This window comes from Apteryx rowi, unplaced genomic scaffold (assembly GCF_003343035.1).
Source record: "Apteryx rowi isolate R43461 unplaced genomic scaffold, aptRow1 scaffold_148, whole genome shotgun sequence".
In the NCBI taxonomy this organism is placed as follows: Eukaryota; Metazoa; Chordata; class Aves; order Apterygiformes; family Apterygidae; genus Apteryx; species Apteryx rowi.
The window spans coordinates 1145506-1170272 of record NW_020447730.1 but is presented as its reverse complement, the minus strand read 5'-3'; the positions used below and the strand labels follow the sequence as shown (position 1 = coordinate 1170272).

General features: G+C 42.4%; 1 protein-coding gene across 4 annotated transcripts in view; it reads left to right on the top strand.

The window, feature by feature from the left end:
* Positions 1–24767, top strand: part of SLC45A4 (solute carrier family 45 member 4) — a 54344-nt gene that overhangs the window by 14522 nt on the left and 15055 nt on the right. For 3 of the 4 annotated variants that reach the window (XM_026058508.1, XM_026058507.1, XM_026058509.1), the window contains exon 2: positions 152–770. In XM_026058508.1, the coding sequence (XP_025914293.1) occupies positions 527–770 (244 nt within the window). In that variant the 5' untranslated portion in view covers positions 152–526. Of the gene's footprint in view, positions 1–151; positions 771–17245; positions 17556–24767 lie in introns of those variants that run through there. The other variant, XM_026058510.1, reaches the window with a different exon arrangement.

Genomic DNA, 24767 nt, shown 5'->3' with positions numbered 1-24767 from the left:
GGTAGGAGGGAATGTGGAATAAAAGACCCTTCAAGCAAGGACAATGGAAAACAGTAAGCAGGAAATAGGGTATATGGTTAAAAGGGAGGGGGGGAACAATATCCTGAAAAATGCTATTGAAATTTTTTTTAAAGGTTGCTTTTTGTTGCAGATTAATCAGCCACTCGATGGGGATTAACAGTGGAGCACCTCTTTGTGTCGCCTTTCCACCTCCCTGTAGCAAGAAAAACAACTTCAGCACTTCTTCAATAATAATTATGAAACTGGTATTAACTGAATGGCAATTATGGATTTTTAACTCTAACTCACAGTAAACCAGCAAGCCATATGTTGAAATTCCTACCAAATAGCTTTTCGTTCTTAATGTCTCATACCTATTCAAGAAGTTGCAAGATACCTGTTTGTATACGAGGAATATAAGCATTACTTGCCTGAGGAACAGAAGCTGAAAGAGAAGACACCCTAAGTTGTCCTTGGAGATATGGTAGTATTATTTATATAGATATAATAAATATATATATTTTTTATGGTGATGAAAATGGCTCCTCAGAATGCTGACTCGGAATCTATGCAAGTTCAAGATCTACCTGTGGCAGAGCTTCAGAAACCAGAAAACAAGGAGAATGAAAGTAGAGAGGAGACCATTAGTGAAGGATCCATAGACCGGATACCGATACGCCTCTGGGTGATGCATGGTGCGGTAATGTTTGGCAGGGAATTTTGTTACGCCATGGAGACAGCTTTGGTAACACCTGTGTTGTTACAAATCGGTAAGTAATTCTCATTTCTTTTAACCAAAACCTTATTTATCTTTTTTTTCATTGGTTAAAGTCAGAGGAAAAAGGAAGTGGGGGATGCTAACTAAAAATGCACACTGGCAATAAGGAATTTTTTTGGTCTTGGTTGTGCCACAAATAACAATTGTATGACCATGGTTAGGTGGGGAGGAGTTGTATCTCCTTTCATCCTCTGTCTAATATCTCTTCCCTCTGTAAAAGCTTAATCTGATTTAAGTTTTGAGTTCACATGTAAAACGTGCAAGCCTAAAAGCTTCTAAAATTCTGTATTAGAAGGTAAGTATTCTAGACACCAGAAGCAGCACCAGACTGTAAAGGATTGCGATGAAACTTTGTTTCATTTGTGGACAAATGCTTCAGGTTATAGTACTTGAGAATAAGTAGTTGTATAATTTGGCTTCCCAACTGTTAGTGAAATGTTACCTGTATTTCAAGCCACTAGTGAGTCTTGTTTTACATGGTTAATCTGCCTAGTTTATCTTTAAACATATAAATCCTTTATCAACTTGTTTTTATTATGCAATATTCAGCTGTAACCTGATGAAAGGAAATAAGTGTTCATAGTTCATTCTTTTGAGTAGTATGTAGATTCCTTAAGGCCCAAATTGTTCAACTCGATTAGATAACTTAAAAATTCAGATGGATCTAGTGATAAGTGGAAGTTCTTGTCACTGGAATTTTGTTAAAGCTTCTGCCCCAAACTGCTTGCAAGCCTCAAATTAGCAAATAATTCTGTAACTTCATATTTTATCTGAATCAGAGATACTAGCAACGAATGATCATAGGATTGTTGGTTGTGCTATAAAGTCACAAGTCGTTAATAATTTTCCAGATCTTTACCAGGATGCAAATTGCTTTAGATAAAATGGAGGGAAAGTGGAGATTACAATAGAAAGTAGATGGTGTTAAGTCTTATGGAGAGTACTATAATTAGGTTTCCAGATAAAATGCCAAACAGTATTAACAATTTCTGACATTACCTTTATCCAATCCAGCAAACGTGTTCTCTGTCAGATGTCAGAAAATACTGTATGAAGAAAAATGGAAGAACTGGACTGAGCGTGCTTCCATGTGTGAATAAATCAATGATGTGTGTGTACATATTATAAGTGTATATACAACATATGTGTGTTATATGTATGCTTATGCTTGCTTTGGCTTATACACGCAGTTGTGCCTTAGAACATGCCCAGTTGTGGCCAAACAGAAATAAGAGTACCCAAACAACTCTCTGAAATAATGTTCATTGAATAATATTTATAATGTTTAAAAATTTAAAGGTTAGCATTCCAAATGAAACATCTGTGTTTTTATATTTGATACAAGGGCGGGGCATGAGATGAAATGTAAGAACATGCAATGTGCAAATTGCTTTCTGTACTCTTCCTACAGTTAAAAATGCCTTTTCATATGAAATTAATAGTCTATTTTAGACCAACAAGTGGGTCAGTAATCAGTACATTAGTCTCATGAGAGGTGCTGATGGGCTGTTCCTCCCAACTTCCCTGAAAACTTTCTTTTTCAGAGCTCAAGTGGTATTTTTGGATCTATTGGTAAGATAGCTAAAATAGATTACAAGTGTCCCCAGAATAGGAGCTTTCTGATCAGCCCAACTTACTGAATAAAACACGTGCAACTTCGTCTAGGAATGTTTCTAATGTCCATAACCTCTTTGGAGATTTTGCATCATTTGGATAAGCCAAGATTTAGAGACTTGAGTCATTTGAATTGTACTAGCAGCTTTGGTTCGGTTACTGTCTACCGTGAATACAAAATACTTGCATCCTGCTTTTCATGGAGGAGACCTTCAGTTTTGTAAGGAACCTATACTTTTTTTGTTCACTTTCTTATCTGTGCTGGCACTTGGGTGTTTAAAATGTATAGCTAGCTGAGCTGACTTTACCTTACCAGATGAGTAAGGTCAGACTGTATAAATAAACCGTCCCCTTCATTACCGAGCACTCTACTAGTTTCCATTTCTTTTGGGAGCTCTTCTAGCAAATCTGTTTCCTCCAGATAATTGAAAAATATCTCTTCCCTTCCTCCCCTAACCCCGGTGATCCAAATAACGTTGAGATTTGGGAGAAGGGAAGAAAAGAGCTCTCATTTTTTAGAAAAGCTGGCAAATAGACAAATGCAAAAGACTGTGGCGATGCAATGCTGTGTATATATGCTGTCTGGGTAAGGAAATGGAGTTACCTGGTTACAAAAGTTAGCAGTTTGGAAACTTCTTGAAATTTTTAGCGCTCTGCTCGTGCAAACAATGTTGGATTCACTTAAGGGTTAAGTAATTCACGGTTGACTTATCTAGTCTGTTTGGTAATTGCCTCTTACGTGGTTCTGTTTACTTTTATCAACCTCAACATCTGTCTGCCTCAACATGAGCTGTATCTGTTCCTCACCAAAGGGGTTGCATATAGCTGTTAAACGGCCATAATATTCCCTCTGCATCTTGTTTTGATAAAAGCAACATTCAGTCGTTCGCCAAGTCGTTTGGCTTGAGAAACCATTTCTGAGAAGGGGCTCCTGGAGAAGTGTGGTGACACAACCAACTAACTTTGCTCGTACAAGCTAAAGAACCAGAAGCCTTGGTCAAAGGGTTTGCAAAAAAGGCTCTTCCTTACAGATGCACCTTGAATCTTAAGAATTAAGCTTCCTATACGTGGCTTGCATTTTGCATCTCAAAGGAAACTTTGGTCACTGAAATCTTCTGAAATTCTTCTGAGGCCATGACTGAAATCCGAGGCCAGTTAGTATATTAGACACTTTCTGCTTGCAAGTATTAGAGGGACGTTGCTGGTTATTCATGATTTGGCAGATCAGTGACTTGTCCTACTTGTTTTACAAGCCCTGAGATTTCAGCAGCTGAAGGAGACAGTCCCTTGAAAAGTCCATTTCCAATTCAACAGTGGTTGAATTGTCGATGTGTTTAAATTTTCAAAAATTTCAGTTTTTCACAAAAGAGCTAAAGCTAGCAGTGAGAGCTCTTTGGATTGAAGGATACTGTGAATTAGAAAGATCTGGAAGTCGCTGAATGCTGTACAACTACCAAAATAAATTCTAATTTATGACTTTAATCTGTGCCTTTATTGCTATGCTTAAGTTGATGTTACAGTGTCTTTTTAGAAATGCAGCTACAAATTAGTAACAGTCTTGTAGTCATAACTTGGTTTTAGTAGCTTAGCAACAAGAACAAGCCAAACATGTATTACACATTTTTAATTCCAGCTTGCTCTTTGATTTGTTATCCACTATCCGGGGCTTAAGAATGCAAAATTAAGCAGCTAATGTGTTTAGAATAATTCAGAGAATCCAAAAATATTGCAGATAGCCTGCGTCTTGGCAGGCTGACTCCAGCTGGGATGGTATTGCTTGGCGCTTTCTAAAGTTATGACCTCTGTAAATCTTCGTTAACCATTTGTAGGGACCTGTTCAGTCGACGGTTCCTCCCCAACCAGTGCTAAAACCGTACAAGAAAGTCGACTACCAGCTCCTTTAGCGCTCCAGGTTTGCATGTTTATATCGGTCCAGGGCGCTTGAGAAACTGAGTGATTTCATTTTGCTATTTCAGATATTCTGTACAATTAATAAAGACCGACCGCAACAACATGAATTATAACTTTGGGCATTACAGGACTATGTAATATGTAACTACAGTATGCAGTGGCACGTGAGCGTTCACTTGGTAAAGGGAAAATGTCTCTTTTAAAGGGTAGATTTCTGTACCGTTTGCTTCCTCTGCCACTTTTCAACCCTATATTACAAAACTCCGTAGAGCGTGGTGAGGCCTTTGCCTTCGGAAACATACAGTACTTAATACTGCTTATCTGGGAGAGGGAGTTAAAATGCCGGCTATTGTTTATAAATGACAGTGTATTTTCTTCCGTTATTGAGCTTGGCTTGTAAAGATTAAATCTCTAAATCTACTGCCAGTTCATAAGGGTTCAGGGAGAATTTGGCTACGTTTTGGAAAGGCTTTTGCAAGGTATTTTGGGTGAATCAAGGTATTTTGGGTGAATGAAGGTGAGGTGAAACTAATGACTGGGCTGACGGAAACTTAGAGAAACTGTTAGCTTTTTAAAGTAACTTGGGCGATAAAATCAGGATACACGACCTCTGCTAACAACACTTAAAATTATTAATAAATATCAGTCTTTGATAACTTCCTTCAGATGATTTGGGATGTAATTCAAGTGCAGTTTGGCTTGTAGGGCAACCAGTAAACGCATTGGTTTCTCTAAAGGGGGGATCCATGTGCCTGTTTAAGAAAAGTCTGTGTTCTCTAACGTGTTGTGGCTTCTACTTCTAGCATGAAAAACTTGACAGGTGACAGATGAGTAGTGGTGCGGTAGCTGGAAACATGCAATTTCATGTCTTAAAGGTAAGACGATAAAAGCTTTGCCAAGCCTTTACTATGGCTTCAAAGGCTTTTCCCAATGCTGCTGAGTGTTTATGAATAGTTAATAGGCAGAGAAGTGATTTTGTCAGCACCAGAACTCTTCCTCACGCCCCCGCCTAAATCATTAAATATATTACACTTGTGCTTTTAAAAAGAAACAAGGTATATTTACATAAGGAAAACACAATTTTCCTGTCCTGTTTACCTCTATGACATGACTTAAATGTACAGATGTTTCTATACAAAACAAATATTTCAGTTGGGTTCTTTAACCTAAGGAGTGCGTCAGATGAGTGATAATATCCGATCAGCCACTGAAGTATCTCAAGTCTAATGTGTAAAATAGCTTCATTTCTATGTATTTCATATGTGAGCGCCTCGCTGAGGGCATCGTGTTGTTACGCTATGAGAGTTCATGGGCTCTTGTTGTAAACATTAGCTAGTCTAGCATTAAATTTTCAAGTTGGTGGTTTTAAGCGTAACCCTGAACATAATGTTCTTTTCAGGCAATAATGCTAAGCAATAGCATTTCAGGAAACGGAGTCCTTCAGTGCTAATTAATAGTTTGTAATAAAGAGAGAGGCTGAGCTAAGCAGAGCAGAATACAATAGGTTATTTTTGTTTGGAAAAAAAAAACGGTTTCTCTCATTATACACTCTTGAATCAAAAAGATGCTAGAGTTACTGCAGTGTTATACATGTAGCATAGTCACTTGGGGTTTGGGCTGTCAGCTCGCCGTTAAATTTTTCTCGTCTGTTGTAGCTAAGTGCTTTATCTAACCTATAAAATTCTTCCAGCCTAAAGATTAGCCAGACCATGCTTTAAGGATCTTGAAATCTTGTTCATGTGAAATTGCCAGGATGGAAAAAGGATATTAAGCAATAATACAAACTGCTGATTTTGAGGAATCTCGCAATGGTTGCTGACAAGTCATTGTCCTAAATAAATTTAAAATTATGCAGTGAACTTCAGTAAGAAGCGGTTCGTTTCCCTGTTGAACTGTAGTGTTGATACCTGTCTGAGAAGAATGAACGTAGGTGTAAAAGATTATGGAGATGTCGTTAGAAACCAAGCGTGAAATGTTCCAGATACGTTAGCTTTTAGGTATGTTTCTTCAAAGGAATTAAAGTATCAATTGCTGGCTCAATTCAGCGTGGAGGGGCATAGTCTTCCTAAGGCTAACCCTGAGATCAAAGGAGATCTAAAAGCCTTAAAGACCTGGTTGGGAGGGAGGGAAACGAAGGGATGGGATGAGCTTTTAGAGACTGCCTATAATTCAGATAAAGGCTGACTGGCTGGAGAGACCCCTGCAGACAGAGGGATCTCTTCAACATGAAAGCAGTGCTGGCTATTTCAGGTCAGCTCAAGTGATCAAGTTTATTTTGCATCTCTATCAGAGGTTACATTTACGGTAAAGAAATACGTATGTATAACTGTCTTTGATTCTCAAAGTCAAATTCTTGTACATGCCAGCCCCATGTGGGCTTCCGGTCATAGCTGCACTTGATCCTGGAGGATGAATGGCAGGACCTAAATTCCACCTTGGAAGAATTAATGGCTTGAGAGCTTGACCTGTCCTAAGAGGAGACTGTAACACAGCTGACCTAAGGACAAGAACTGAATTTACAGTGGATCAAGAAAACCTGGAATAGTAAAAGTTTAATCGAATGCACTTTTATTGTCTCTAAGATCATGTGAAGTTTGTATTCAGATCTCAAGTGGTGGAATGTATAAAACTGCAAAGATTGTGCCTTTGAGGCAGATGTTAATTGCCCTAGAAAACTTTCACACCCATCATTTTTTAGTTATTGACTAATTTTATGCCCGCTAAGGGGTTGTGTAAGACTAACATTACTGAACTTTTTTTTTTAACAAAAGGCAAATCCATAAGGCTTTTGTCTCATAAATCACTTTTCTCTTACATAAAGGAACTTTTGACCTAAAATCAACAACAGAACAAATTTTGAACACGTGATGTTTAGTGGAAGGTTCAATTGACGATTCACCTAAGGCATCTTTTAAGGAACGGAGCTGTGCCACACTCCAGGATTTTGCATCCTGGAGGCAGCACACACACATACTTTATATTCATACCGAGGCAAATGCCGCACGGTCTGGCAGTTGTGCAATAAATGTCACTTATAAAGCTGTTTTTTATAACAAAGTTCTGTTTTTTCCTTAAATAACATTGAATATGGCTTTAAGATCTTCCAGACTGTGCAATTTTGGATTAATAGCCTTGCAAGGATAGGGAGGTTGAATGTAAAGGAATTCAGGGGATTCTCCCATAGCATGAAACATGCTTCTTATTACTTAGCAGTAGGTAACATTTTGTTCCTTTTTTTGGCTGAATAAGGTCTGCTTAAGAAGCTGCTTCTAAAATAAGTCAAACTTGCTCTTAATGCTGGTTTTTCTCCTTCCAAATCTTTAACCAAAGTCCTTGATCTTGTAGTTATGTACTGTGGGAATGTTAACACAGAACTGGCTCAGTATTTTTTAGCATAAGGAATGTTTGTAGTAAAGCTTCCATGTGAGAATAGTCCTTTGAATCCTCAAAAAGTTTCCTTTTGAGAGTTTGCAATTTGAGGTTGGTGTGAGTAACCATATATCGCATACGGGAAACACCAACAGATCTGAGAACTGTGGACAAATAGAAGAAACACAAGGTGCAAGACAAAGCAAATGGTGCAAAATCACGCGCTGTCAGCTCTTAAAGGAGGATGGAGATTTAAAAGCAAGTTCTAATTTTGTTGCTGTCTTTGCTCTTCAAATCCGTGTTTCTACAGAGATTGACGTTTCTATCTGTGAGCGGAGCTTCAGGCCTCCAAAAATAATTTATCACCTCCTAAGAAGGGAATGGACTTCTCTCTTATGTAGATACTTTCTTCTACCAGTAAATCTTTCTTGTCCAGCATACTGCCGCCTTTTACCTTAAGTAGCCAAGATTTAAGAGAGGTTTTTAGAACTTTTTAGAATGACTTCAGAGTATGTTTGCAGAATCTGTGAAACTTTGACATCTCTGTTCCCCTCCTTTCTCGAATCTCTTGTTCTCCCCTGCCCCAAGTAGATTTATTAAAGCAGCAGAAATAAGGACCAGTTAATAATACTAGTAGCAGTAGGCTGCTTGTGGGACTATATTAAAGTATAAGCAGAAAATGCTTTTTTTTTTTTTTGGCTTGAATATCAGCCAATAGCTTTTAAAATTTCTTTCACAGCCTATGGCTCTATCAGTTTATTGCTGATATCCTTTATACCTCTTGCTTGCACTGGATCATTGGGTTGCCTTGCAGCTCCTGCTTCCCACCCATACTGGACTGCCAACCCACCCAGCTGGTGTAGGCAAGATAGGCCCAGAGGTCTTCATTTCTACTGGGAAGGTTGGAACAGAGCCCTAGGTTTTCTCCTCTTTTTAGAGGCAGCTCTAGAGTAGAAAGGGTTGCTTACAGCATTTAGGAAGTGGAGCATTCCTACATTTTTATTTTTCCCTTATTAGTAGAGTTGAAACAGAGCTCCCTATTCCTGTGGATAGTGGAGCAAGGATGGGAAAAAGGGGAAGTGGGGCAGGTTTAGGCCTCCTGAGCATGTGCTGAAATTGGGTGGTTTCAAACACGCACCTTTACACAACCTCTTTTCTAGTCTAAACCCTTCCTCTTAATGTGCTTTCCACCCACGTATATTCTTGGCCAAACTTGCCAAAGCCCTCATCTTTCCGTACTTCTGTCTAAACATACTCTAGGAGAGCAAGCACGTTAGGTGACCCTGCTGATGCATGTACAGTAAACTTAAAAATGGCTTTCTTGGTGATAGTTTGAGCTTCAATATGCTGTTCAGAAGTTGCGTTTGACCTTCACCTATGACTTGGAGGTAACTATGCCCTTAATGAAAATGGATAAAACATGATAGTGTTTTCATGTTCCTTATTATGAAGTAATTGCCACCTGGGGAATTTTCCAGCAGGCAATTACCTTTTCTTTACTGTAAAAAGAAACCTTTCAACTGTTTTGATGGGGTGCTGGTGATGGAGGCTTGCAAATGCAGAACCGAGAGCGAGGCACCTAGCTTTTGAAGCTGCAGCATTGCCGTGCTACTTCAAGACTCAAATCAACGGTTTTCTATTGAACGTGGAATTAATTGTGGAGCAGATTATGAAAAGAGAAAGGTGGAGAACTCCGTAATGAGCCGGAGCCTTGCTTTTCAAGGAAATAAAATTAGGGCCACTTTTTGAAATGCAAAGAATGTCAACAGGCCGTTGCCAAATGACGTCATGCTTTAATAAAGCTCGCTTCAAGAGGATCGTCAAGGCTGCAGCCCCGTAAGCCTTGTTCTCCTCTGAGGCTCCCGCGCGCATGTTGCAACAGCAGTTTTGTTGTGATGGCCCCCTCTGGGACTCCGTTTTCGTTGTGCTCTTCTAACCAAGCAACAACTGAGAAGGTTTCAGACGCATCTCCCGCAGGCTATTTCGCAAGAAATTGTTGGAAAAGTTTTSAGCTGCTGATTCAGTTTGATGGTAAAATTTAATACAAGTCCATTTAACTAAAACAGGGATAAATCAGGTCACAGATTTTATTTGCGTTGGCTTGGATAAACCCCCARTAACTCGTGTCACTCCGTAAACGTGTTCCTCTGGATAAAGTCTTGAGTAGCAGTGGTCACAAAGCAGTACAGATGCAGTTTTTTCCTTGAATAGACAACCAGCCTTATACTGTCTTCTCCTTTGGTGAACTTCAGTGGGAGCCTCATGGTGTTTTCTTGGCAGCRTGGTAGATTCAAAGCATTTAAACTGAATGAGACCTGCTTTTCTACAGAAATAAATTGGGTTTAAAATGGCTTCATCAAGAAAACAAGCATAACTTGTCCACAATCAGAACAGCCTGAAAACCTAAACTCTGCAAACAGGGTAAGATGAGTAGCTGGTGAAAGGGAGGTGGTGGGAGGAGGGAGGGAGAGCTCTTTGGCAGGGGGCAGTGATGACAAAGCAGTGGCTGGCGAGAGCAGTAAACTATTCAGCAAGCGCTGCTAGAGCGGGTCAGTGATTCCTCTTGTGTTTTGAAACTGAGAAGGGATTCAAGTCCTCAGTTTATTGCCACCCCTGTTTTGGAGAAAAGTTTGTAAGCCACGTTCCTGCTGCTGGGTGAAATGTTTAGCAAATAAGGTTTCCCCCTTCCAGTTGCTGTCTTTGGAAATTGYTCCACTTTGTATAAAACTGCATAAAAATTCAGGAGAGCAGGTCTTTAAATGACTGTGGTGTCACTGCAGCATCTGTCTCGCCTGTCCCGATCATGGGATCCCTTTGCAAAGTAGGTGCTTTATGAAGTGGTTTCAACCTTGAAATGCCCCTTATCCAAACAGGTAGGGCGTTCTGAAAAGTGAAGGTCTGGATGCAAATATCTGCTTGGGATTGCACAAACGGAAGGACTCGCGTCTGAATTTCTGTTGTATCTAGGGAATTGGCGCTGCAACCAGGTTAGAGGCCTTCTTACAGGTCTGGGGCAGCCAGCCAGGAGAAACGCGCAGTGTGAGGACGGAGCCGGCATTCCGGTTAGACACAGGCATCAGGACCAATTTCTGCATGCGTCCTTTTTGCGTGGCAGCCGAAGGGAGACTTTTAAAAACATTAAATGTGCTGGAAAATTAAATGCTGGAGGTAGAGCATCAGAATTAAGGTCCCCAAGGATAATGTACAAACTCCAGAAGCATCCTGCTGAGGGTAAATGAGTCCTTGCTCTGGAGCTGTTTAATATCTCCTGTAAATGTTATATCTGGATGCTTCTACTAGAATTTAATATTTTGCTTTAGAGGCTGACGATCCAGCGCACGCACTTCAGAGTTCATGGAGGTGTCAGGAAAACTAGTATTAAATTACCGATTGTAAAATTAGCATTAAAAGTTGCTGCTCTAGAAGAAAACTGGAAGAATCTAAACCCAACAAAATGCCCGTGGCACCCAGATAAAAGATTGTTTACCAAGGACGGAGTCGGTTGTAGTAGATACCGCCGCAGCRTTCGCCGTGGTTTCGTTTCCTGATTTGGAAAGTCAGGCGTAGCGTCTCTCCAAGCCAGACATTTTCTGGCAAGGAAAAATCATAACAGGCATACCTGCTGTCTCGCATACGCGACATCAGGTGACTTAAAAATAATTGTTTATCCTACTCTGATGCAGCTTAGGCAGTTTATGTAACGATGGGATGCCGCTGCGGCCCCAGAAACATCCAAGCTCGTGTTTTGCTCCAAATTACAGCACGAATGAAGAACAGACGCGCTGTGCCGTATTCTTTCTTTTCCCCCTTGAGTTATCCAGAACTTTACAAAAATAGGTTTCTGTTTGCTAAACTCCAGTGGCAGTTTATTACCTCTGCAGCAGTTCTGTACTAAATCTGCCTTTTTAGAAAAACTGCTAATTCCAAGGGGGTTTTCTTGTTTTTTGTTTTTACTAAAGGGATATAATCCTACTGCTAATGTCTTTGCAACATAAAGTCAAATGCTGCTTACTTTATGCTGATTTTTTTAAATGAGAGCAGAGGATAATTTTGTCATCAATCTGAAATGAAAATTGAGCTTTGCTTCTATTGCCTGCTCTTGGATTTGCACTGAATATCTTTTTTTCTTTCCTTTTTGTTCAATGAATAGCAGTGTGCAAGAAACACGTTGACAGTCCCCATTCAGCTGGGACTGTCCTGGTTTACAAACCTGACCTGGCTTGCATCTCAGAGGTGGTCACCACCAACAGCTTACGCCGACCAGCAACGCTGACATCCCTTCCCTAGCGACTTGGCTATTTTCCCCCACTGCTTAACTGAGGAGGAGCTGAAGAAGAGAGTATGTGGGAGCTTAAGGACACTTGGGGACAGTAAGGAGAAAAGGGGAAGATGCAATCAGTTAAAAAGCTGAGGGTGGCTCTTTCTCTGTGGTTTAATTACGGAGTTCTCTCTAAGCACTTCTCCCTCCTTTTCTGACGTAGTTGGAAGTCGGGGATCATAAATCTTGTGCCAGGGATCCCATAGGTTTGCATAGCAGTCAGCAAGCGAGAGGTTACGGAGATAAATGCAGAGGCGGGTTGTTTTTCTGCACTATAGATTCCTACCACGTTGACCTAGCAACTATATTTAAGAGAAATTTTCAAATGTTTTTAGGTTCTAACCTTCAGGGGAGGGGGTCAATACAACTTTCTCCCTGTCAGGTATTAAAAGGATTCCCAAATTCAATCTCGATAATTGTTTCTTGTGCTGGAAGTCTGACTAGTGCTGTGCTGCTGAGTACACCTGCAATGTCTACATAACTTGTTCAGTTCCTTTACGCGTTCAAATGATAACAAAAAGGTTACGAGTGATGTAAAGTAAAACCGGTTTTCACGATATGATAAAAATACTTGTCTGGCTGTTTGGAACCAGAGTTCTGTTCTACTTTATCCCTGTTAAGGAAGCTAATTCTGATTAACTTCCACTTTTAGAAGGAAAATGTTTCCTGTCTTATTTACTGCTGTGCTCCGCTTTTGCACTTCAGAGGAATAGCTTTCAATGGTAAATTTACCCGTATGTGCACAGCCTCGCTGACTCAAACATAACGGGTAAGTAAAGATTGCATATAAAAAAAAGTCTGCAGTATGAAGCCTTTTTCATCTAGTGCCGTTACATTTTATACCAAACTACCAATCCTAGTTATTTGGTGAAAATGCCTCCATGGATCTCATTATCCTTCATGCAGAGTTGCAAGCTGTGTTATTTTTAAAGAGCTCAAAAAAAGGGTGGGGAGGCCACTCCTCTGAGAAAGTGGTGAGCAGGTTATTTTGGAATCCTGGCTTGGATTTGGGGGTTAAGTTCTGTTTTCATTGCTAAAATTTATTGTGCGTGCAACTTTGAAGTATAACTGTCCTGGCTCAAAATATCAAGATGAAGGGTTTGTTTTTTTTTTTTAATAGCTAGAGTTTTGAGCACTTTGCTATGAAATCAGCTATGCATTTCAGTATCTCTGGTACATCAGGAGCACGTGTTCCGGTGAGGTTAGCGTTCAAGCCAAAACATACAAGTTTAGAGCAGAAGGCGTCTTGAAAAGCTTGAAAGTGGTTGGGCTGGCTTATATAAATACCAATACCATCTTTTTAATCAGCCCCCTGTAATTTTTTTCTGAAAGGATGGATTTCTATAAGGCTTTACCCAAAAGGAAAGCAGCTGGTGGTCCACCGCRAATAGCTATAGAGGGGAGAGCACTTTAAAAAATAAAAATAAGTTGAATTAAAACAGTGTGTGTGAGGAATTAACCTCASTAAAGGTGACTGCGTAGAGGAATGTAGTTTCTCTTTAGGAGCTTAGGCCGGGTTATTTTCAAAATTCCCCTTTTTTCAAATATACAATGAATAATGAGTTGGAAGAACCGGGGCATGGGTTGATAGCTCCGGTTCAGCAACATTTTTAAAATAGCAAATAGCTTAAAAGCGAGCGTAGTGTTGTGTTATTTGAGTTTTAGCTGGCGGGGCATCCCGATAGCACGGCTGTGAGAAAAAATGATCRACCGCTGCCAACGTGTTTATTCCTATCCGAAGCAAGCCTAAAGACTTCCGAAAGGACGGCGGGGTGATTTTTGCAGCGTAACAACAATTAACAATGTGCTTTTTGTAAGCCCTTTCTGGGAACGATGGCTTTTTGGTCGGCTTTGCTTATTAAAAGGAAGTAAAAAGCGCTTTGAGACTGCGTGCCGCGCCCGGCCTAAGGAGCGCAGGTAAGATCATTTCAGCTGCTTATCCCTCTAAAAAGCGTGGGCGTTTCTAGCTGGAAAAATGGCTTGTAGAATACGAAGGTTGTACGAGGTCCCTGTAACGTTCATGAGCAATTAGATTTGTTTTGCTTCAGGTCAGCTAGGGTAGTTATAGAAGGAGCCACGCGTGCCTCTCTCTTGACCCTTAAAAGGACCATGCAGATGTGATCCCTGCTGAAGTACAGGGATCAGCTGGCTGCTCGGTAACCCCACGGGGCGATGAGGCCTCGCGGGTTGTATCTGCAGGGAGATGTGGGCCAAAGAGCTCCTCCTTTAGCCACTGCTTTCGCCTGGCTTCCGAGTGCAGAGTCAAGCCTGAAAATTGGAGGGGGGGGCTGATTTTCATCGGTGTACGTGTGCTGCATCGTTGCTGCAAAGAGAAGCTCCTCGTGATTTCCTTTGCTCCACGCTTAGTGTCTAATACCCGCAACTCGAGGCTGGAAAGACGCCGTTCTCTTTGCTGCTTGCAATTCACAGGGGCGGATGTTGTGCCGGCCGGACCCTGCCTGGCCGCCCGCTTGACGAAAACGCTTCCTTTTGGCTACCTTCGAGTCTGTTCGCCTTCCTTTTTCAAGCTCTCTTTCTGGGTACGCCGACCAGATGCCATGCTGAGCGAAGTATACGCCAGTCACTTGTTTGGCAGGGCGGACCGGATCCTTTATGGTTTCCTAGGATTTGGGTTGTAGGGTAGAACGGCAGGAGCAAACTCCTCCTGCAGTGAATGGGAATTTAATATCGAGGCAAGCCCTTCCAGTCCAGCATTCGCTTTGCTGGAGCAGCRTTTAAAAAAACCTTCACCCTGGGCAGAGAGAGTCTCATAAAATTTGAGATGTCCCCTCCTGGCCGTGCTCTTCATCTTGCTCGCGGGTTGCGTTCCTCAGGCTTCTCCCTCTCCTCGAGGTCTGGTTTTAGAGCAGTGCACAGGTGTATTCAAAGCTTACCTTAGGCACCAAAAAAATAAATAGCCCTTGCGCTGATCCTGGCCCGCGGAGCTGCCGGGGGTCGTGGTGCGGGAGCAAGGGCTCGTGCTGCGCCTTGGGAAGCTGCCGGGCAGCCCCCGTCCCGAGCAGGTCCCCATCACGCGAGTTGAAAAGTTATCCTTCATCAGTAACCGGGGTTTTTTTAGGCGTTGGGAGAGGGTTGGTTGAGCTTGGGTTGAGCAAGGATTTCAGAGTAACGGTTCGGATTCGGCTCTACTTGGAAGAAAAAACTGTTAATGCCAGTTTTTGGTTAGGGTTTGGGTCAGCTCCCTGAGCAGACGGTCATCTTCCAGCGTATTAATGCACTAATTGCTGCAACAAAAACTCCGCTGTTGGTTAACAGGAGAGGCTTGCAAGTTGTGCTGCAAGATTTTACGTTGCGTAGGTAGGAATCTCTTTGAGCTTGGGGCTTTTAAAGCACCTTCTGAGCCGAAACGCCTTTGTTTAGAAATTTGCCCGTATTCCCGAAGGGGCGACGACAGCTCTGTTGAGCTTCGGCTAAACGGGGATGCTGCGTGTCTTCGGGCAACGCGTGTCCTTGTAAGCGATGCCTAAGCTTGCAGCGAGCCGGAGCGCTGAAGTGCTGCAGCCTTACRTAATGCGGGCGGCGTCGAAGTGGGGCATCGTGTGCGTTTTAATTGCATCCCGTCTGGGAGAGGCAGAGATCAGTGTGGCAAAGCGATTTATTGACAGCAGCGTTCGTATATGCGTTTGCATACACTCAGACGCTCGTTACTGATGTGCCAGAGCTGCCGCATGGGGCCTTTGAGCCCTTCGGTATCGGCAGCTTGCTGAGCTGGCAAATTGATTACTGGTGTCAAAGCGATATAATTCTAAATATTGCTTAATAACTAAGAGAAGAGGAGAAGTTACAGCAAGCTTCCCAAGAATCAAAAAGGATGGCCTGTGTAATCCAGACAGCGGTGGTGGATCAGGTGCAGTGGTGGAGAGGAGCTCCCGGCAGTGCTGCTTTTCCGTGCCCTCGGTGGGGCTTCGTCACCTGCTCCAGCATGTTTGTCACCGCCAGTGTTTGAGTATAAAAGGTTCGGTTTCTGGTTTACCTAAACGTGGCGCTTTTCACTGGACCAAATGTTCCTTGGAAAAAGAAATGCCACGTTTGGGGGAAGGATATCATTCCGGGCAACCTTTAGGAATTGCTAAGCATTTTTACTATGATAATAAAATCTAGAATAGCAATTGATCCTTTGGTCTTTCTCCGACCAGAGCCCGTCATATGTGTTGCCTTTGATTCCTTCTTTTCCGCAGCAGTAGGAGTAGTTAATACTGCTACATTTGTCTATTTGCTATCTGTGGATTTATTGTTTAAGGAGATAGAAAGCTGAATTGTTACAGGGATAATAAGTTAGAAATGATCTTCCACCTGAATTATACAGTTCCTCCTGTAGAAGTAAGCTAGTAGGAGGGCAAGAGACTTAAAAAATAGATAAATAAAGCTTTCAAAGCTTTCTTGGACAGCATGTCATTTGTAATCACGCTGCTGCCTTTCAGTATTCAGTTCTCGTTCGGTTGCTCCCCCTCTTCCCTTTGCACACATACCTTTGGGTCCCTTTTGCCCTATACGCTTCTCTTTCCTGACGCAGCACCATAAAACTTTGTTACAAGCAAGAAATTATCAAGGAAGCTACATAAACCTTTCTACAACATTGGGCAGCATGGCAAAATAGCAGCAGAACTTAATGAAACACTGATGACTCCCACCCTTGCCAAATATTAGGAGGGGAGGATGGTAGTAGGAGGCTGAGAAGCAATAATTGACCTGAGACGGATGATGGGAAAACTGGATGATGATGAAATCCCTTAAGAGGCCCATAACTCATTTCTTCAATGCCATTTTTCAGAAACGTTGTTTAACCCAACACGGTTGCTGCTAGCATGCTATTGCAGGGCTAATTTCAAGAGCTGCTTCTGTGTTGAAAGGCAAAATAGCTTTGCCAGAAGGAGATGTTACTCTTCTACGGCTTAAAAACACCTGCAGGACTCTGTATGTGGAAATAGCACACTAGCATTTCTGTATTGAAGCTGTTGGAGCAGGAGAGCAAGAGCATTATTTTATTACCAGTTTAGTTGTTCAAGTTTTTCTCTCAAAATGGGTGGTTCTTACTCCAGCTGGCATGACGTGCCACCACCGATGGTATCAAGCAGAACCTGTTTTAATGGTTTCCAAATTCCTGGAAATTTTCTGCTGTAAAAGTGTGACTTGTTGGCATTTRGCTTTTAAGGAGATTAAACACGCACGGGTTTTCCAGCCTCTCTAAAGTGTTGCATCATAAACTTCTTCGTTTATCTCACATCTAGATCCAGCTTTTGTGTATAACCTCGTTCTTCTTACGACTTAGTGTGACTAAAGCAGAAATGCCGGGGCATTTTAAAGGCGCAAAACTGCAGTAAAGGCTTTGGATGTCCCTGGTGCCTGTAGCAGATGCCTGTCCAGGAGGCAGCCCCATCCTCGCTTCGTGTCTCTAGGAGCGGTGAGAGCCCAGCCGAGCGAGGCTCAAAGCCCAGCACGCCCAGCCGTTGTACGGAGAGATCCCTGCTGACAAGGAGCTAAAAAGCAGAGGGAAGGAGATGGACTTCTTGCAATCTGATGATAGTTTATGCTCAGAAAAGTATGGTGAGAATGCATAATGAACTTACTTCTGCTTATAAATGTATGTGATGTCCTGACAGCTCCTTACGAATGTTGCAGACTGAGCAGAAGTGCTCATACTTGACAGACAGACTAATCTCAGGATGTAAATTTTGCTAGGRGGGAAGATTTAAGTAACAGTTTTGATACTGCTCTGTTTTCTTGTTGTATTTATTGCAATAGGTCATTCTAAGACACCGAGCAAATGTAAGATGCCTGACAACTTTTTAACTCTCCTTTTTCTGTAGAAAGTTAACGGCAATCAAAAGCCTTACGGTACTAATAGTGTATTATTCTGTATTCTTCTTTTTATTCTGTATTCTTCCACCTGCACGCTTGCAACTAAAATGACCCTTGTGGTCACACATACTGGTCAGTATAGTTTTTCTCCAGTTTCCTGTGGCGTTTGCAGCTTGTGCAAAACAGCTTCTAAAAAGCGCTTGGCTTGAGCAAATGCAGTCTTGTAATACTGGCTGGGCAGGAGTAATTTAAGAGCAAAACTTTCATATAAAGCTGAAGTCCGCTGTTAAATCGTAGCTTCTTGCATTTGGAGACTCATCTTCCCGTGCATTTCTTCTCCCACCAGCAGCCCTAAGAAACTATAACGCCAGGGGTGCAAACTGGGTGCTGCATGTTCTCCTATGATACCAGCCTCTGATTTCAGGCGGTACTTCAAAGTGTTTCCTTCTTAAAAACTTGCACTCTCGCATTTGGAAGCTCTTCAAAGTGTGGTAACGGGCCTGCCAGGAGAAGTTACCGCGTTTTTTCATATCCTTTCCTTGCTGGTCGCAGATCCTCTTTCGGTCCACAGGTTACAAGGAGGTTTCTCGTGGGTACGAGATCCTCAACCGTACTCAGCACATACTGCGTTGCAATGTAGTGCTCAGGCCACCAGTCGAGCCCGTTCCAGCGTCAGCTCGACACGTATTGGCTCAAGGAAGTTTCGGCAGTTCGGAGGCTCATTTGAGCTCCACAGCTTCGCCCTGTTCTGCAGGGAGGTTAGAAATCTGACGGAAGACAGCAAGAAGCAGGGGGATTTGCAATTAAAGTTTGGGGTTGAAACGGTTGTCAAAATAAGCATGCAGCCTCCGTTCCCGGTTTCTTGGGAGATGAAAATGTGCGGCAACTCTTGTTTTAAATATCAAGGAACGGATAGGAAAGTGCGCTTTTACAGTGATTGCAACAATGTTTTGAAATCCCTATTCCTCAGATCCTCARAAAACAAAATTATTGCGTTTACAGGGTTTCCTTCAATGCTGTCCTCGCAAGACGACGAGCAGGGTTTTAACTCTTCGGCAGGTTCTGGACAAGCAGTCGCTTTTGCTTGCTGCGCTCTGTAAAAACAAAGCGGCTTGTGTAACCAATACGTTCCAAACAGATCAATGTGAACTATTTTTAGCAGCCTCCAGTGTTTTACGCAGGACAAAAACGCAGCGTACAAAGCTATTTGCAAAGCACGACAGCTGCTTTCTGGCAGCACGGAAGTTTGTACGGTGTTTACTTTAAGAGTACAAACAAGCCTCTAGGTGATGATTTCTGACAAATGAAAACAGGAGCTTAGCATCCTATTCCCATATCAGATCTCATTGTTAAGCGTATAAAGACCTATTTTTTTTTCCCCCCAATAGAACTTATCAAAAAAAAAAAAAAAAAAGGAGAGGTTTTGAATAGAAACTGCTGCATGCAACCTAATCTTTCTTCCATGTAGCTCGTGACCTCCCGCGGCCCTGGGACCGAGGGTGACACAGTGAGCATTTCCTGTGAACCGCGAGCCCTGCGGGTCCCACTATTGTTGGGCCCTTTTTTTGTCTGGGAAAAAACAAGCCCTTATTTACTAGAAGCCAGTGTCCTGTTTGTTTGTAGCTGGCTGGGAAATGCCACGTTGCAAGGGTCTCAGTGGCAGCCGGCGCTGCTAGCGCGAGCCGTGCCTGGGCGTTTTGCTCTTTTTCTCACCGACGCRTATGAGATTTCGGAGGTTGACTCGTGACCCGCTCCGTCTTCAGTTCGCCGCGCAAACGCGGGCCTTGTTTACCCACCGTGTTTTTTTTCCCCTGCTCAGTGTTTCCTCAGATTAGCTGTCAGTAAAACACTGAATAATAACCTTTCGTTTTTTTATTCCCCCCCCCACACACACACCAAGAGGTCACCCCGTTACTTTTCCGCGCGTTGCCGAAGCTGGTGCACGGCGGTTAGCGTTCCCGCAGCCTGTTTTGCTAGAGCTGCTACCTGGAAAGGCAAACGCGGCCGTGGAAAATTACAGACCAAATAAAGAACCGGCATTAAACTGGTAATGGGATGCAGCTGCTTTGGCCTTTCGAGTCTCCTTGCGCATCCCAGCAGCCTCTGGTAAAAACATTTGCTATCCGATAGTTTTCTTGGCCGTACGAAATCAGTCCCAGCCCAGTTACAGCCTGTTCCWGATGTGCAGAGCAACGCGCAGTGGTTAAGACGTTTTATATTTGGCCGTCAGAGCTTGTGGCGAGGCAGGCGTATATGGGTGACAAGCTCACTGCGTGGGACTTCCCTGACATCGAGTCAAAACCGCAGCATCGCCTCATCTGTTTTGCACATCGGAGGCTGGATTCTGCAGGGCTGCTGGCCCGGCGCGTYGCCTCAGCCAAGTTTATTTAAAATATGTGCTGTGTCTGTGTCCTTACCGCTAGATGGTGGTATCAGAAGGAACTTCTTGGTGCCAAAATATTCCCTTTATCTCTTTGTTTCTGCATGTCTTAATCTTGTCCTGTATGTCTGGGGTGCCTTCTTCACTGTCCTCCCGTTTTTTAACTATTGAATGAAATGGTTGGGTTGTGTAGGTATTGCAACATGTACGTACAGAGAAAAGAAGCATTAGGGTATGTAATTACCTTCTTTGATTGCCAAGGACCCTTCGCAGACRTGATTTCTCTGAAGTTGCGTTGATTGAGTTCATCCTCATTGTGAGGCAGCAAACTTTTGAAAGGTATATAGATATCAAAAAAATGCACATACTTTTATATATATGTATATATAAAAGTATTTCAAATTTCAGTTTCCTTATTTGTGTTGCTTCTACTGCCAGATCATGCCTGCCAACCTAAACATGCATGTCATTTATATAGACACCCGAGATACTAAATCCAAAACAGTCTCTTTTAGGGAAAAATGTTTGGGGGTTGGATTTCTTCTTGTCTGTCTGTAACTTTCTAACTTGCATCAAAACATCTAGCGTTGTTTTAAAATATTAAAGCAACCCCATGATGATAGGATGAAGGACCTGTAGACTTGCCTCTATGAAGCATGAGTTTTATGAAGAACTTCTCCAAAGTAAGTTTTGAAGTGTCACAGGACGGTAGAGGAGGTGTCGAACAGGTGCAGGAGGAAGTTCTCCTGCCGCTCTTGTCTAAAAATTAATTTTCCCTGTCCTCCTTTTTTTTTGCCCCTCCTTTTTTTTTTTTCTAGCTTTCATGTGCACCAGCTTCCCATATGTAGTCTTCTTCCCTAACCCCACTCAGTAATTTTCCACTAGAGTAACCAACTAAACTGTAATATGACTACATCACTGTTTACATACTTACGATAAAGAAAGCTCACACACCTCACTTAATAAATAACTATTTTAAATTCTGTGTAACTGTATATAAAAGCACGTGATGATTTTATAAACTGTTAGCTTACACTCGGTATGCGATTTGTAAGAGCCCTGCCACTTAGGTTACAGAAGTGGTCCTATCGCATGGTGTTGTGCTCATGTGGATGGTTCCTGCCATTATACAAGTTTGAGAATATGAGAATTGCTCCTGTTTTGACTTGAACATTATCTCTTTCCTGTTTGCTTAGAGGTGCACTGTAAGCTTTTTTAGAAATTCTTGCATTTTTCTTGTGCATGCAGCTATTCTTGTATAGATTTTTATCATAGCCTCTTTTTCTAAAGATATGTATTTTGGCTGCTAGAGCATAATTCAATAAAAACATTGAAATGGTTTGTCTAAGGAAGGATCTCCAAACATTATGTACTTTGGTTTTTTATTGTTCTTCTTCCCTTCCCTAGAAGCAGCCATACACCCCTAGCTCCATTTTGAAAACATTGAGATTCATGTCCTTTACTAAGCAAGCCATTTTAATGTTAATATTTTGATTTAGGCTCTTTTGGGGAAGATAATCTTTTTCAATCAGTGAAAATAAAGCCTTCTCAAGAAAGCATTTTAGTTTCTCGTATAGAAAGGTAAGACTCGCTGATTTGGGGCTTGTGACAGAGGTTGGGTAACACCCCTTTTTCCCTTTCTTCTGCTAGCTTGTAAAACCAGACATGATGCAGGCCTTAATCTGTGTTCTAGTTATTGCATGCAAAGTTGACCTTGAAAGTACTGAAATCAAAGTAATGCTAGCAGGAAAAATCACCGTGTTTTTTGAGAATCTTACGACGTTTTTATGACAGTTGATTAACCGCGGCTATAAAGCATACAGAAAGAAGCGGTCTTTCCAATTTAGAAACGTGCAGCTTTTACAGTTGGAGGAAAAATATTTGCACACAGGTTATGTTCATGCTATGTAGAAGTAATCGTTTCAGATAGATGCAGCTGGCATTAAGATTTCTGTGCGGCAGACAAGCGTCACTGTAGACTGGGGACACGCACACGAAGCGGTGGCAGCGAGGACGTGGGGACAGGGAGCTGTGCCAGCCCCGGTGTCCTGGATCCCCCCTGCTATTGCTAGTCCCTGCGGGAGCCYGTGCTCGCATTTCCTTCTTGTTACTGCTCACAGTTTACGTGAAAGCGAGAATGTTTCCTGCTTCTCGCCAAGCTGGATGTCTCATTGGCCATTGCAGTACTAGAAGAGAGTCTCTTAATTGCATCCATTTTACTTGTATCTATCTAGGTAATGGCATTTATTCCCATAAGATGCTTGTAATTTTAGTAACAGAGCTCTTGCTAGCCTTTGGAGTTCATCATCTGTGTATATCTGAAGAGACTATGTGGCTTATTGCAAAACCTTCCCTGTAGCTCTCAAGTATGCTTACCGATGGGTGAGCTCAATTTAGATGTTCCAAATCACATGTTAATATAGTCTTAAGTCACACTGTAAATCGTAAAATAAGCTTCCATTCTCAATATACAACCCATTTGCGTATGATACCAAATTATTTCGGATGGCGATCGCTACGAAAAAGATCACTAACGGTTAAACTGTGGCAGTCGTTCACCCCTAAATAAATCATAACTCTCCCGGCGTTTGGTTTTGCACGCCTCGGGCTAAACGTTTCCTCCTTCCCGTTGTTAATTCGTGTGAAACAAACCCCTGCCCCTGTGCCAGGCCAGGCTTACACAAGCATCAGCGTCCTGGCGCAGGTAAAGTGGCGGCTGAACACACAGTGCTTGAGCCGACTTAGTACTTGGGAAGGGTAATGATCAAATGGATCAAAGAAGGTGTTAAAACCGTGGGGAGATGAAGGTTTTCTCTGCGCTTTTGTTTGCTCTACTGCCCTGGTGATTTGCGCCTGCTGGTAAAAGAGTGCTCAGAAGAGAGCTGGCTGATGCAACTGCGGGTCGGGATCTGGAGGAGCTCTACTAGCAACCGTGGCTTCCTGACCACGATCTCTAATCTTAACGTGCTCCCCAAAATCCCGATGTGCCCTGCTGAGCATGTCTCAGCCAAAACTTTTGTGTCACCGGCTAGTTGCCAAGACATCACCAACCAGTCGGTAAAGCTAAGCAAGAGCTTGCAGAGTAGCGGTTTGAGCTGTGATGTGGACAAGGTGTCACAGCACATCTGGGCAAACATGGGCCTTTCCCGCAGACCTAAAACCTAATGCAAAAGGAGACGATGGTGGGGTGGTAGGTGCTGACGTGGGGCTTTGGCCTCAGGTACAGGCCTGCAGCAGGGGAAGACTGCCAAGCCATGATGCTTTCCCCGTTCAGGATGCTCATGGGTATGTTGGTCTGAAAAGCGCATGTTTTGGCCAAGTTCAGAAAAGGCAAGTCTCTTCTGATAACTCCATACTCATCAAGGTGGCTGTTGTTAGCTTATTAAGCCAGCAAAAGTTGGTTCAAATCGCTCGGTAAGGAATGCCTCGGCGGGCTGAAGGGAGAACACAAGGTACAGGTTGATCTCACCAGCAAAGTCGAATACTACTTGCACACACAATATGCGGTTTTGAATAATAAACGTTTTTCATTTTTAGGGGTAAAGACACTGAGCTTTTCCGTCTCGGCATTAGATGAACTAAGCAATTGGCCGTTTTGTTCTTAATGCTTTGCTCAGAAGCGTGTCAAAAAGATTACCTGGCTTGTGCTGATAAACCGAGGAGACAGATTTCACATGATCCCAGTGTAGCACCTCTTCTGAGCCAGCCTGCCATCTGCAGGCCAGTACTTTCCATGCTAAAGAGGTATAGAGCAGGCCTTTTTTTATTTATTTCCTACCTTCCCTGCAGCTTTCTGTCTCCAAACTTTATCCTTCGCAACAGATTTTTTTTCCCAGGTAGATACTACATGATAAATCCATGGTTCTGTCCAATCCTATAGCTAGTCCGCTGCAGAGGTAAGCAAGCCTCCTTAGCTGCTCTCTAAAGGTTAGCAAATAATTGCTTTTTCTTTTATTGCCCGTTGTTCAATTTTATCGTAAGTAAGCATTTTTGCACTTGTAAATCGAATGTTTTGTATGATAGTCAAATTCTGTCTATCAGGCTCTGTCCATTAAATCTTTAATAACTCTTTATGGAGGTGGTCTTGGGTGTGCAATACTATTATAATGTTGAACTCATGTTGAATCTTAAAAGGTCTGTTGAGAAGGGGATATATCAGTATATTACAACCAGAGAGCTTTCCAAGCATCTCTAGGGCTTCCTTGTTTTTTTTAATATGTCCACAAATGAATAGAGGATGCAACAGTGCTGTTGGGCTCCTACACACCGGACCTGGGCTATTTTTTCCTTACGGCATCCCCCCACCCTCCCAACCACACCATCACCAAAAAAACCTCAGCACGCACAGCAAAGTTCAGCAAAAGTGTGATTTCTCAGACAGTTGTAGCTAATCTAGACTAGTGATGTGACTGTTAAATCTCTCGGTTTTTTAATTTTTATTTCAATAGCTTTCATATACCTATTGTTGCCTTCTTATTGCCGGAGGATTTGAAAGATGTACGGACCGTTCATTCCTCTGTCTGTTGTCAGTTCCTTTATCGTTGATAAGAAATCTGATCGAGTTGTGAATTTGGGAG